This window comes from Ursus arctos, unplaced genomic scaffold, assembly GCF_023065955.2.
Source record: "Ursus arctos isolate Adak ecotype North America unplaced genomic scaffold, UrsArc2.0 scaffold_26, whole genome shotgun sequence".
Classification (NCBI taxonomy): Eukaryota; Metazoa; Chordata; class Mammalia; order Carnivora; family Ursidae; genus Ursus; species Ursus arctos.
In genome coordinates, this window is record NW_026622941.1 from 7583238 (window position 1) to 7595552 (window position 12315).

Here is a 12315-nt window from a genome sequence, read left to right on the forward strand (position 1 = left end):
TGGACCCAAGAGTGGGGGTGGCGGGGGGGGGGGGAGGGGGGGAGGCACCGAGCGGAGGGGAACACAGCTGCAGTAGTTACTCTGACTCCATGGGCCTCAGGGGTTGGAGTCAAGGGTCCTAAGAGGCTCCCCGTGCTGTTTTCCAAAGCATCAGTCCCGCTCCAGTCCCAGCCGGTTCGCCATCTGCTCTTCAGGGCCTGCTCCTTGTCCCACACTACCCCTCTTCTTAAAGACTGCTTTCTCCACTTTCTGCCAGGCTTCCCGACTTCTCTGGCTCTCCTATCGGCCTCTCCCAGGGTTGAGTCTGGGCCGCATCAGCTCTCCCTGGCCCCAATCATTCCTTCTCTCTTCCTCTCCTCCCTCCTCTCCATCTCTCCTTCCTTTCCCCTCCCTCTCCCTTCCCCCTTCCCTCTCTCCCCCTCTCGCCTCCCGCATTCCGCTTCGGCAGCCGGCCCGCGCCCCTGGCACCATGCTCAGGCTCCTCCGGTTGCTGCTGCTCCTGCTGCTGCTGCCCCCGCCGGGGTCTCCCGAGCCCCCCGGCCTGGCCCCGCTGTCCCCGGGGGCGCCCCCCCAGGCCCCAGACTTGCTCTACGCCGACGGGCTGCGCGCCTACGCGGCCGGGGCTTGGGCGCCGGCCGTGGCGCTGCTGCGGGAGGCGCTGCGGAGCCAGGCGGCGCTGGGCCGCGCGCGGCAGGACTGCGGGGCGCGCTGTGCGGCCGAGCCGGGGGCCGCGCTCCCCGCGGTGCTGCCTGACGCCCCGGGGCCTGAGTCCGGGCCCGGCCCGGCGCAGGGGGCCTGGGAGCGGCTGCTGCTCCGCGCGGCGCTCCGCCGGGCCGAGTGCCTGACCCAGTGCGGGGCGCAGAGGCTGGGCCCCGGGGGCGCGGCGCGGCTCCGCGTGGGGAGCGCGCTGCGGGACGCCTTCCGCCGCCGGGAGCCCTACAACTACCTGCAGAGGGCCTACTACCAGGTGCGGGAGCCGCCCGGGCCCTCCGGGGGTCCTGCCCCGACCCACGCTGCGCCGCTACTCGGAGCTCGCCAGGAGGGGGCGGAATGCCTGCGCCCGGGACTCCGGGTGGGGCTCAGGGGGGCGGTGAGCGGACCTCTCCTTTTGAGTCGGTCCCATCCAAACGGCGTCAAGTACCCATTGAGGTCGCCGAGGGACAGCCTAAGGGAGAGTGGGAGCAAAGCTGGAGCGGGGCTGGATGGGTTCCTGAGGCGGGGTGGAAGTGGATGGGAGATGGAGGGAAGGGGCCTGAAACGTTAGGTCTTACTGAGACCTACGGGGATGATAACTGCCTCTTTCGAGGAGTGAAGCGGAGGGGTTGGGGGGAACCCCGCCGCTGCACAGGAAGCACGGCGTGGCGGGGAGTTGAGTGTGAGCCTTTGCCCGGCAGGGGCAAGGCTGAGGAGCGGGGAGGCTGAGGCCGGGCATGTGGGGGGCGGGCAGTGGACATTGCGCAGCTACCAGTTCGGTAGCTATTGCCTACGTGGCTGGGGGGGGGGGGGTTGGTCACACACACCTCAGCCCAGGGTCCTAGAGACCTGCGGGTTTTGCTGGTCGCTCAGGTCGCCCCCACTTCCCCACCTCACTTAGCCATCACTTGCACCTTGTCTTCCAAACGGAGGCCCCCAGGTCCCTCTGCCCATATCTCACCCACTCCTGAGTCTTCAAACCCCTCTTTCCGGAGCTTCCCCAGCATACTGGTTTCTAGGGGCCCTGGAGGTTGGGAAGTGGGCAGTCCTGACTGACAAGTCTTCCAGAAGGTTCTGGGGCAGTTCCAGGTGTGTGTGTGGTAGGGGAGAGGGGGAGGCCAGGGAGCCGGCAGAGGTCTGACACCCCTACCTGAGGGCACTGACTCCCTCATCCTTCTTGCTTCTCAGATGAAGAAGTTGGACCTGGCGGCAGCCGCAGCACACACCTTCTTTGTAGCAAACCCAACACACTTGCAGATGCGGGAGGACATGGCTAAGTACAGACGCATGTCTCGGGTGCGGCCCCAAAGCTTCCGGGACCTGGAGACACCGCCACACTGGGTGAGACCCTTTGACTGGCCAGATACACAGGGCTCACTGGACTGGGACCTGTGTGGCTCAGGCATCAGGAGACCTGGGTACTGTCCTTGGTAACCCTGAATGGAGAGTCCCTCTCTGGGGCTTAGTTTTCTTTCGAGGATCACTGAAGTCCCTGTTCGACCATTCTGATCCTGAGGCCCACCCCATAGGTGAAGTGGGACCTGGAGTCCATGCCCCAGATCAGACCAACACCCCTCCCCTTCTTTCTGCCTCCCAGTCTTGTTTGGCACCCTGCCTCCGGGAGCTTAGGTGACTGCCCATTCCCCTCCCCAACAGGCAGCCTATGACGATGGCCTGGAGCTACTGGGGCGCCAGGAGGCAGGACAGGCACTGCCCAGGCTAGAGAAGGCCCTGCAGGAGAGCCTGGCGCAGATGGAGAGCTGCCGAGCTGGCTGTGAGGGGCCCGAGGAGCAGCAGAGGGAGGAAGAGGAGGAGGAAGGGGCCGGCAGCCAGGGGGGCCTCTATGAGACCATTGCAGGTAAGGAGCTGGGGGTTCACAGTCCCACAGAGAGGAGCATCACGAGCTGAATGGTCCACATGTGTTGTCTGCAGGGCACTGGATTCGGGTCCTGCAGTGCCGGCAGCGCTGTGTGGGGGACACGGCCACGCGCCCTGGACGCAGCTTCCCTGTCCCTGACTTCCTTCCCAGCCAGCTGAGGCGGCTGCACGAGGCCCATGCTCAGGGTCAGTTGGGGAAGGGTGAACGCTGGGGGTGACCGGGCTTGGAAACAGGGGAAGTGAAGGTTTGTCTCTGATGGTATCCTGAGCCCCATCTCTCCGTCCCTCCCGTCTGTCTCTGGATCTGTAGCTGGTCAGGAGGACTCTCATTTGCTCTCTCCTTTGGCGCCGTTGTGGAAGGCTCAGGAGATGGGTCACAGGGCTCCTTCTGCCCTTGCTGCTTCTCACCTTCCTTAAATCCCCTCCTCTCTTCCCTTCTTTGAGCTCTGCCTACCCAGCTCAGGTATGTCTGAGTAAGCTTTGGAAAGAAGCAATGGATGAGCGAGCCCGCCAGGGGGGATGGGGGCTTTGGAGTTGTTTGGCTTCCGGAGACCACCTTCTCTGGCTCTGCCCCTGTTGGCCTGTCTTCTCTGCCTCTGCCCAGGGACCACTGTCGCTCTCAGTCACCGTGCCCCACCCCGCCCTATTGCTCTGTCTCCAGTGGGAAATCTGTCCCAGGCTATGGAAAACGTCCTGAGTGTTCTGCTCTTCTACCCGGAGGATGAGGCTGCCAAGAAGGCCCTGAACCAGTACCAGGCCCAGCTGGGAGAGCCGAGACCTGGCCTCGGGCCGAGAGAGGTAACCCTCTGCTGCATACGTACCCTGTGAGGTAACCCTAAACCAAATAGACCTGAGAAGTAACCTGGACTCTGTCCCCCCATCTCGTCACCGCAGGCAACCCCAAGTCTGGCATCTGACTTGTCTCCGCTCCCTGCTCCCCACTGCAGACTCGACTTTCTGAGTCCAAGTGCCAGCCCATCCCTCTTGCCTTCACCTCACCCCTACTTGCCCCCCCTCATGTGCCCTCCTGTGCCACAGGCCTATGCGCACCGCCACCCCCTCGCCCCTTTGAGCCCAGATGCCCTGAAGCTCTTGAAGAGAAAGGCGTAGGAAAGGGTTTAGGAGTGTGCAGGCTGTCCCCTAGAACCTGGGACTGCCATGCTCTCCTCCAGCCTTAACTTCCCTGCCCCACTCTACTTCTCCTCGTCTCGCCCCTTTCTCCCTGCTGCCCACACCACCTCAGGACATCCGACGCTTCATCCTTCGATCCTTGGGGGAGAAGAGACATCTCTACTATGCCATGGAGCACCTGGGGGCCAGCTTCAAGGATCCTGTGCGTAATTCCCCTTGTCCCTATCTTGCTCCCCCAGGAGGAAGAGAACAGTGATGCCCTACATTTGGGTTACTTCGGTTTGCAACAAGGCTCCCCATTTCCCACACCCCTGGGAGGCTTAGAGAAGAGTCTGTGGTCCCAGTGTCTCAGGGACAGAGGCAGGTGCCTGTAGAGAGCGCGGCTTTGGGGTCATGCAGGCCGAAGTGTGGGTCTCTTCTCTGCCATAAACAAGCTCTGGACCTTCACTCGCCTCAGCCTCAATTTCCTTACCTGTAAAACGGGCACATCAGACCTAGCTCATAGAGTGATTGAAGCCGTCTCATTTGCTAGTAGAGAAGTCTCTGCTGCTGCTGCTTTCCTTACTGTTCTTTTTGTTGTAGTTGTGAGAGGAAACTGAAGGACAGAGGGTTTGTTCATTGCTAGGACAATAACCTAAAGCATTTTCACAAGCTCCTTGGCACCACTGACATTTTTGACCTGATTATTCTTTGTAGGGGAGAAGAAGGGGGCTTGCGTAGGCATTGTGGGGTATTCAACAGCTTCTCTGGCCTCTACCGAGTAGATGTCAATAGCACTTGAGTCATGACAATCAAAAATGTTTCCAGACATCGCCTAATATCCCCTGGGGGGCAAAATCTCCTGCTTGAGAACCGCTGGTTCAAAGTGTGGACTCTAAAGCTAGTTTAGTACGTATGTATGTGCGTGTGTATGTATGCATGTATGTGTATGTATATGTATGTATGTGTGTGTATGTGTGTACGTATGTGTGTACGTATGTATGTGTGTATGTGTATGTATGTGCGTACGTATGTATGTGTGTATGTATGTATGCGTGTATGTGTGTGTGTATATATATGTGTTTGTGTACGCATGTGTGTATGTCTGTGTACATGTCTGTGTATGTTTGTATGTATGTGTGTACGTATGTATGTGTGTATGTGTATATGTATGTATGCGTGTATGTGTCTGTTTATGTGTGTGTATGTGTATATGTGTGTGTGTGCATGTGTGTGTATGTCTGTGTACATGTCTGTGTGTGTATGTTTGTATGTATGTGTGTACGTGTGTGTGTGTGTGTGTGTGCGTATGTATGTGAAGTAGGCTCCACACCCAGCCTGGGGCTGGAACTCAGGACCCCAAGATGAAGAGTCACATGCTCTACCAACTGAGCCACTGGGCCCCTCTCCAGCTGGTCTGAATCCCAACTCTGTCACTTACTAGCTGTGTGATCTTGGGCATGTTGCTTTACCATTCTGTGTCTTAGAGTCTTCAACTGCAAAATGGGCACATTTTGCGAACGTTGCATGATAAAGCTCCACGCGTTCCGCTTCCATGCATGAAGCTGTTAGAAAAGCCCCTGACGAATAGCACTACATGAGCAGTTGGTAGAGTTTGGCCCAGCTCCTGGGGCTCCTGACAATGAGTCCAGGGCTTTTCCCACCTCTGCCTTCCTCTCTGGAAGCAGGAGGACCTTAATGTGGTAGTCAGAGTCTAATAATGTCAGGGATTCAGGCTGGGCTTGGTGGGTGATGGCGCTTTTCCTGACTCTCCCAGGATCCCTGGACCCCAGCAGCTGTCATCCCCGAGGCACTTAGAGAAAAGCTCAGGTAGGAGATGCCTGTGGTAGGAGGGGCCTGGCCTGAGCTGGAAGGTGAGGGAGGGGTCCTGGGAGGTCTGGAGAAGATGGGTCCGGACTGGACGGCACTTGCACTGAGCATGTCTCTCACCCCTGAGAGAGGATCAAGAGAAGAGGCCTTGGGACCATGAGCCGCCACAGCCAAAGCCCTTGACTCACTGGAAGGGTAGGTTCCTGGGAGAGCGGGAAGCAGGAGCCCGGAGGGTCTGGGTGGCTGCCAGCTGCTGCTGGGCCTACCCTCAGGGGTGTTCAACCCCCTCTGCCCTGCCCCTTCCCCTGCAGATGTGCTCCTCCTGGAGGGAGTGACCCTGACCCAGGATGCAAGACAGCTGAATGGCTCAGAGAGGGTGGTGTTGGACGGGCTGCTCACCCCAGCCGAGTGTGGGGTGCTGCTGCAGCTGGCCAAGGTAAGAAGACCTGGGAGTAGGTGGGACCGTCGGCTCGTTAGGGACCTTGGGCACAGCCCGGCCTGCCCCCTGTTCTGCCCTCTCTGGTTCTCCAGCCGGCACGGCACCTGCCCCTGCCTCACCACAGTGGACAAGTTCCGTTCCTCTCAACTTAGCCGGCCTGGGGTGGATGGACACACTTTACAAAGGAATTTTGCTGGAAATTGATAGGAAGAACCAAAGAAAAAAACATAAAGGCATAAGAAAGGGTGAGCGTGCAAGTGAGGATTCCTTGGTTAGCCAAGAGTTTAATTATCGGCTGGACCAGTGGCTGAGTGGACACACAGGCTTCTTTCCCCATCCGTTGCCGCCCCCTCTAGTTTGGGCTGAATGCTCCATACTCACCGCCATGTTGGGAAGCTTCCATCTTCATTCCAGGTTAGCCTTCCTTCTACACACACTCACTGAGTATCTGTGGCGTACTCAGAACTACTGGGTTCCAGGGGGAGGTGGATGAGCACAGATGTGCACTCAGGAGCTCACTGTATAGAGAAGGAATCGGACATGGAGGCACTTCAGTAGAGCGAGGGGTAAGTTGGTACAAGAAGCATGTACCCGTCCAAATAGGAGCGCTGAAATGCCAAGTCACAGAAAGCTTACTGCGGCGGGGGGGGGGGGGGGGGGCATTCGAGGGGGTCATTTGAGCTCAGTCTTTTTTTTTTTTTTTTTAATATTTCATTTATTTATTTGAGAGAGAGTGAAAGAGAGAGAGAGCGTGTGCAAGTGGAGGGGGGTGGGGGAGAGAGAGAAGCAGACTCCCCGCTGAGCAGGGAGCTGGCCTTGGGGGCTCCATCCCAGGACTCCGGGATCATGACCTGAGCCCCAGGCAGACGCTTAACCTCCTGAGCCTCCCAGGCACCCCTTGAGCTCCGTCTTAAGGATGAGTTAACAAGGCGGAGAAGGGGAGGAGAGCCAGGCGGTAAGGAAGAGGAACGAGCGGCCCGGACACCTGCGGTAGGGCACAGGAGTTAAGGGCATGGGCCGGCCCCGACGGTGATTAGCTGGCTGACCTCGTGCCATGTATCTTAGTGTCTCTGAGCCTCGTTCCTTCATCTGTAAAATGGGGCTAAATGCAGTGGGCTCTTTCAGGGCTGTTGTGAGGCCCGAGGCAGTACTTGGTAGAGCTGTTGGAAGAATATAAAAAGTGCTCAGGATTCGCCGTTGCTGTGTCGTCAGGCTGTATGTTATCCGGAGGAGGTAGACGGGAGGGAAGCCAGAGGTGGAGGCACGGGCGAGATGGCGCAGGGCCTTCTGTCCCAGCTACGGAGTTTGTTGACCGTGGACAGCTTATCGGAGAATTTAAGGAGGGGTTAGCTGTTGCGTCCCCATGCGTTAGCAGGAGCGGGGTCTGGAGTCACCATGCTGCAGAACCGGCAGATCCCTCTAGTGGCACTGTGGAGAATGCCCTGGGAAAGGAAGGAGGGGAGGCTTCTGGGGTGATGTTGGCGTGCCACTGCCTTAGGTTAGATCCTCATTTCAAGGGAATGAAGAGAGGGGGACAGATGAGAAATATTTAGAAAGTCAAAGATAAAGAAGTTCAGCACTAAATCTATGTGGAAAATAATGGATGAAAGGATGGAGTCAGGAATAACTCCCAAGTATCGGCTCTTCTTTCTGTTCCTCCATCACACTAAATTCATTCTGGCCTCAGGACCTTTGCACTTGCTGTTACTGCTACCTGGAACATTTTTTTCTCTCACATATTTAAGTGGCTCCTTCATATCATTTGCTTTCAATGTAGATGTCACCTCACTCATCAATTAGCTGTCCCCTACCCACTGCCTGGGCACTCTGAAAGTTGTAGCTCTGTTTTAACTTTTTTATATCATTTATCCCCATCTGAGTTAATCTGGTTTGTTTGTTTATTTATTTACTCAAAATATAAACTGCGTGAGAGCATGTTCACGGGTGTGTCCTCAGTGCCTAGAACAGTGCCTGGCATAATGGAAGTGCTCCGTACAAATTTCTTGAATGAATAAATACAAGAATGGAAGGTTAGATGGCTTGGGTGAGTAGGTGGTCTCTCAGAGATGGGGTTTATACACAGGGTGACTGCAAAAAGGTTGCAAAAAGCAGCCAAAAAGAATAGGTATCAGGAAAAGGACATTCAAATACCAGGAGACCCCCCGGTAATGAGACTCATGTAGGTGGTTGGGTAGTTGGGGCTCAGCATCAAGGGTTCTCACATTCTCCAAGAGTGTGTCAAGGGTGTCAGAAAGGCACCTCGGCTGATACTGTCTCCCCACCTTGAGCCCCCGGGACCTGACCTGACTATCAAACTTCCTGCTAGGGCCCTGTTCCTGGAAAGACTCCTCTATCCTTGGCTCATCAGGAATGAGTGATCAAGCTCTTCCTGCCCCCTTTTCCCAATGGCCGTTACCCTCTCAGAGGCCCCTTCCCTGCTGTAGGAAGCTCTCCAGCGTTCTAGGCACAGCAGCCTTGGCCAGTGAGGTTCCAGATCTTTACCAGAGGGTGACAGTATAGACCTGAACATAGTCGTTCTGTGGGAAGGGGCAGCAGCTCAGGGAAGGGGGCCAGCAGAGAACACTGGGGGCTTCTAGCCTCTTCCGGGGAGTGGGACGATTGGAGGAAGGTCTTGCAGCCCTGTGGGCAGTGACGTGGGAGATGGCCTGGGACCCAGGGAGTGAGACTCCCCAGCCACCTCTCTCCCTCCGTAGGACGCCGCCGAGGCTGGAGCCAGGTCTGGCTATCGTGGCCGCCGCTCCCCTCACACCCCCCATGAACGCTTCGAGGGGCTCACGGTGCTCAAGGCTGCACAGGTGAGAGGAGGCCCCCGTGCCCTGGTCTGATGCCCAGAACCGGAGAAGAGGGTACACAGGAGACTGGGTGCCCAAGCCTGGGCCTCTCCTGTGTACTGAGAGCGCCTGAGGCCCCTGTCTAGAGTTGAGGGCGGCGGGAGGTGAGGTGTTCTGAGACTTAGGGACCCGGGTGATGGTCACAGAGCCAATGGAAGGAGCAGTTTGGGCTGACGGACAGAGCTGGCTGCTGAGACCAAGCCCATGGGTGGAGAGCAATGGAAGTAGGGCAGGGGCTGGGGCAGGGCCGCCCTTCCATCGCCCCCTCCTTTCCCGCCCTTCCTTTCCCGGCTTGCAGCTGGCCCAGGCTGGGTCCGTGGGCAGTCAGGGGGCTAAGCTGCTTCTGGAGGTGAGCGAGCGCGTGAGGACCTTGACACAGGCCTATTTCTCCCCGGAGCGGCCCCTGCATCTTTCCTTCACCCACCTGGTGTGCCGGAGTGCCATAGAAGGTAACCACCAGGGAGCCTAGCTGTTCCTCCCCAACCCCAGGCCCCTGTTGGGCACTGCACCCCCTCCGCATCCCCAAACTCCGTGGGTTTTCTGACGCCCCCGCCCGGGTAAGGGCCTGGCCCCTCTGCCCAGCCGTGATCCCCCGAAGCTGCAGGGTGAGCGTGGGCCGCAGTGGATGAGCACAGGGGCGTTCACCAGGTCGCTTTGCTTGCCAGGAGAGCAAGACCAGCGCATGGACCTCAGTCACCCGGTACACGCAGACAATTGCGTCCTGGACCCCGACACTGGGGACTGCTGGCGGGAGCCCCCAGCCTACACCTATCGAGACTACAGGTGGGCAGCCCCCCCCAGGGGTCAGGCAGGTGGACCTGGGTTGGGGGGTCTCACTGCCTGCCGCCTTCCTCCCTTTGCAGTGGGCTCCTCTACCTCAACGATGACTTCCACGGTGGGGACCTGTTCTTCACAGAGCCCAATGCCCTCACGGTCACAGTAAGCCGGGTGGGGGCCGTGGGGGTGTGGGGGGAGCCCAGCTGTGGGCTCTGAATTCAAAACAGAAGCTTCCCAGAGGCAAATGCAGGGAAATGGCCAGGGGGCCCCCTTACTCCTTTCCTTTCCTGGCCTCCCCAGCCCTTTCCACCACTTGTCTGGGTTCGGGGGTATAGCAGAGTTTGATTACACCTCCCCAGGAGATCTGCAGCGGTCCCTGTTTGCCTCACTCCCTCAAGGAGGGGGGTAAAGCGCAGGTCCCCAAGGCCATAGTCATGGTGGAAACCAGGGGCTGGACTTGCGCGGGAGGAGAGGGGCAGTGATTTTGCGTCATCTACTGCTCTGTCTAACCCGATTACCTCCTTCTCTGCTGCCACCAGCTACAGATGATCCGTGGCCTCCCTGAGGGGGAAGAATGTCCCCAAGACCCTTATCCCCAGTACCCAGGGTCTGGTACTGCATTCATACCTTCAGATTGCTTCACACCCGGGGTTCAAAGGGTTGGGCGGGAAAAGTCAAGGCCTGGGTGGGTGGTGGAGAGGCCCCTTTCCTTTGGCTCCGACTCCTCCAGCCTCGGTCTGGCGTTTGTGCTCCCCAAGTTGAGGCCAACTTCCCACCCCCCCCCCCCCGGGATAGTTCCTGAATTAAGGAGAGGAAAGCGATGGGCAGAAGAGCTGAACTCTGCACCCCGGCCCGCCACCTGCCGTAGGGAGTCAGAGCCAAGTTCTCTGAGAGCACCCATCCCTGGCGCTGAACCTGCCCTCCCCCCTCAGGCTCAGGTTCGTCCGCGCTGTGGACGCCTCGTGGCTTTCAGCTCCGGTGGGGAGAATCCCCACGGTGTGTGGGCCGTGACGCGGGGACGGCGCTGCGCCCTGGCGCTGTGGCACACATGGGCACCTGAGCACAGGGAGCAGGTGAGGAGGAGCGGGGGTAGGAAGGGCTGTCCCTCTGGTGTGTGAAGGACGAGGGGCGGGGTCCGAGGCGTCCCAGGGAGGGTCCTTGGGGCAAGGTGATGCAGGGGATCGGGCCAAACTCTCCTCCCTACTCCCCAGGAGTGGACAGAAGCCAAAGAGCTGCTGAAGGAGCCAGGGGAGGAGGAGGAGGAAGAGAAAGAGGAAGAAATGCCCAGCAGAGACCCTTCCCCAGAACCCCCCAGCCGCAGGCTTCCGCGGGTCCAGGACAAGGCTGGGAAACCGCCTCGGGTCCGCGAGGAACTGTGAGGGACTGAGCCGGCCGGGGATGTGGCCACTTGACTTGTGAAGGGCCACCTTGATGCCCGGACCCATGAGAAGCCCCCGTGTGATGGGAGCAGAACAGTGAGCTCTCTGTCCCTGCACCCCTACTACCTTGGGGATCACAAGGGCTGCCCAGCCGTGGACTCAGAGGACACTGCACAGACTAGACTAGAGCTCACCAGGCCTGGCTGATGGACCTCCAGCCCACGGACAGACCGAGGACATGATGCCTCCCAGAACGAAATGGCGGGGGAGGGGGCCTGCCTGCTTCACGTGTGGAGGATGAGAGGGAGGTTAACCCCGGTGCCCTGTCCCAGCCTGTAATAAAGAACTGAAGATCCCTCAGCCAAGAGCCCAGTCAAGGGTATCATGGTTTCTGTGGTGTCTGCAGCGGGGGAATGGCTGTGGCTGGCCTGGGAGGAGACAGGTGCCTGTGATTTGTCAGGGAAATCTCGGCCACCTGCTCCCCACATGCAAATGGACCCCCCCCCCCCCCACAGCTGCTCCTTGGGCCTCCAACTCTAAGCCCTGTCTTCCCTCTCTGAGCTTGGCCAAGACATAGGGCGCCTGATCCCACTGGTTCCAGCCTTCACAACCCCAGCAGGACTCCGTGAGTCACAGGGGCAAGGAGTGGGCCAAACCCCAGGTAGAAGCCGGCTAGGGGCTGCGCCCCATTTCCCACCCTTTGTCCACTCAAAGCAGGGGCAGGCCTGTCCAGTCGTTCTCTCTGGATCCCCTGTACTTTTCCCCACCCCCCACCCCACCCCTGGGGTTAAGACCCAGGGGCAGCTGGTTGGAGTTTGTTGAGAAGAAGGATTATCCAGATCAGTCCCATCTAATCTCAGCTCCTGCCTGCACTCTCCCCACATTCACCCGAACCCCCTTCCCCACAACCGTGAACTTAGAGACGAAATCTTGGGTGTTGAGAATGGACCACGTCTCAGCCTCACATTCCGGCTCCAGGGCTGGTTGCTAGGCAGGCCCTGACTGCCACGATCATCAGCATTGGTGGGGGCTGGGGCGGGGGGGGGTGCACTGGGGCTGTGGTTGCTTCTGCTTCTCTGTACCCCTCCCAAACCCCAACCTTTAATCCTCACAGCTTTGCTCTAATCCCATGGGGCCTGATGCTCTTATCTCTGCCTACAGGGAGACTGGCCAGGGAAGCACCCCTTCGACCCCTCCTCCCCCCCCCAGGGCTTGTGGGGGGCTACTCCTCTCTGTAGCCCCACACTCTTGCTCCCACCTACCCCCCAACCCCAGGCTGGGCCCAAGTCACTGCGGAAGCCACACACCTCCCTTCCTGCCCTCTCCCCCCACTGCTGCCAGCTGATTTCATTTGCCT

At 58.9% G+C, this 12315-nt stretch overlaps 2 protein-coding genes across 2 annotated transcripts in view; one reads left to right on the forward strand and one right to left on the reverse strand.

Annotated features, from left to right (window-relative positions):
• PHB2 (prohibitin 2) overlaps positions 1-12315 on the reverse strand; it is a 124423-nt gene that overhangs the window by 7628 nt on the left and 104480 nt on the right. The gene's annotated exons all lie outside the window — the stretch shown is intronic.
• Positions 377-11318, forward strand: P3H3 (prolyl 3-hydroxylase 3). The gene is made up of 15 exons (XM_026502568.4): positions 377-967; positions 1882-2034; positions 2350-2551; positions 2626-2757; positions 3233-3369; positions 3815-3904; positions 5459-5511; positions 5639-5706; positions 5823-5947; positions 8665-8766; positions 9101-9251; positions 9468-9585; positions 9666-9741; positions 10512-10652; positions 10791-11318. The coding sequence occupies exons 1-15, from the start codon at positions 470-472 to the stop codon at positions 10956-10958; spliced, it is 2214 nt and encodes a 737-aa protein (XP_026358353.3). The 5' UTR covers positions 377-469; the 3' UTR covers positions 10959-11318.

Excerpts from the sequence above, each read along its gene's own strand:
- P3H3 (XM_026502568.4), top strand. The coding sequence starts at position 470 with ATGCTCAGGCTCCTCCGGTTGCTGCTGCTCCTGCTGCTGCTGCCCCCG. Across the intron at positions 2,035-2,349 it reads TGGAGACACCGCCACACTGG|GCAGCCTATGACGATGGCCT; the intron begins GTGAGACCCTTT and ends CCTCCCCAACAG. Across the intron at positions 3,370-3,814 it reads CTGGCCTCGGGCCGAGAGAG|GACATCCGACGCTTCATCCT; the intron begins GTAACCCTCTGC and ends ACACCACCTCAG.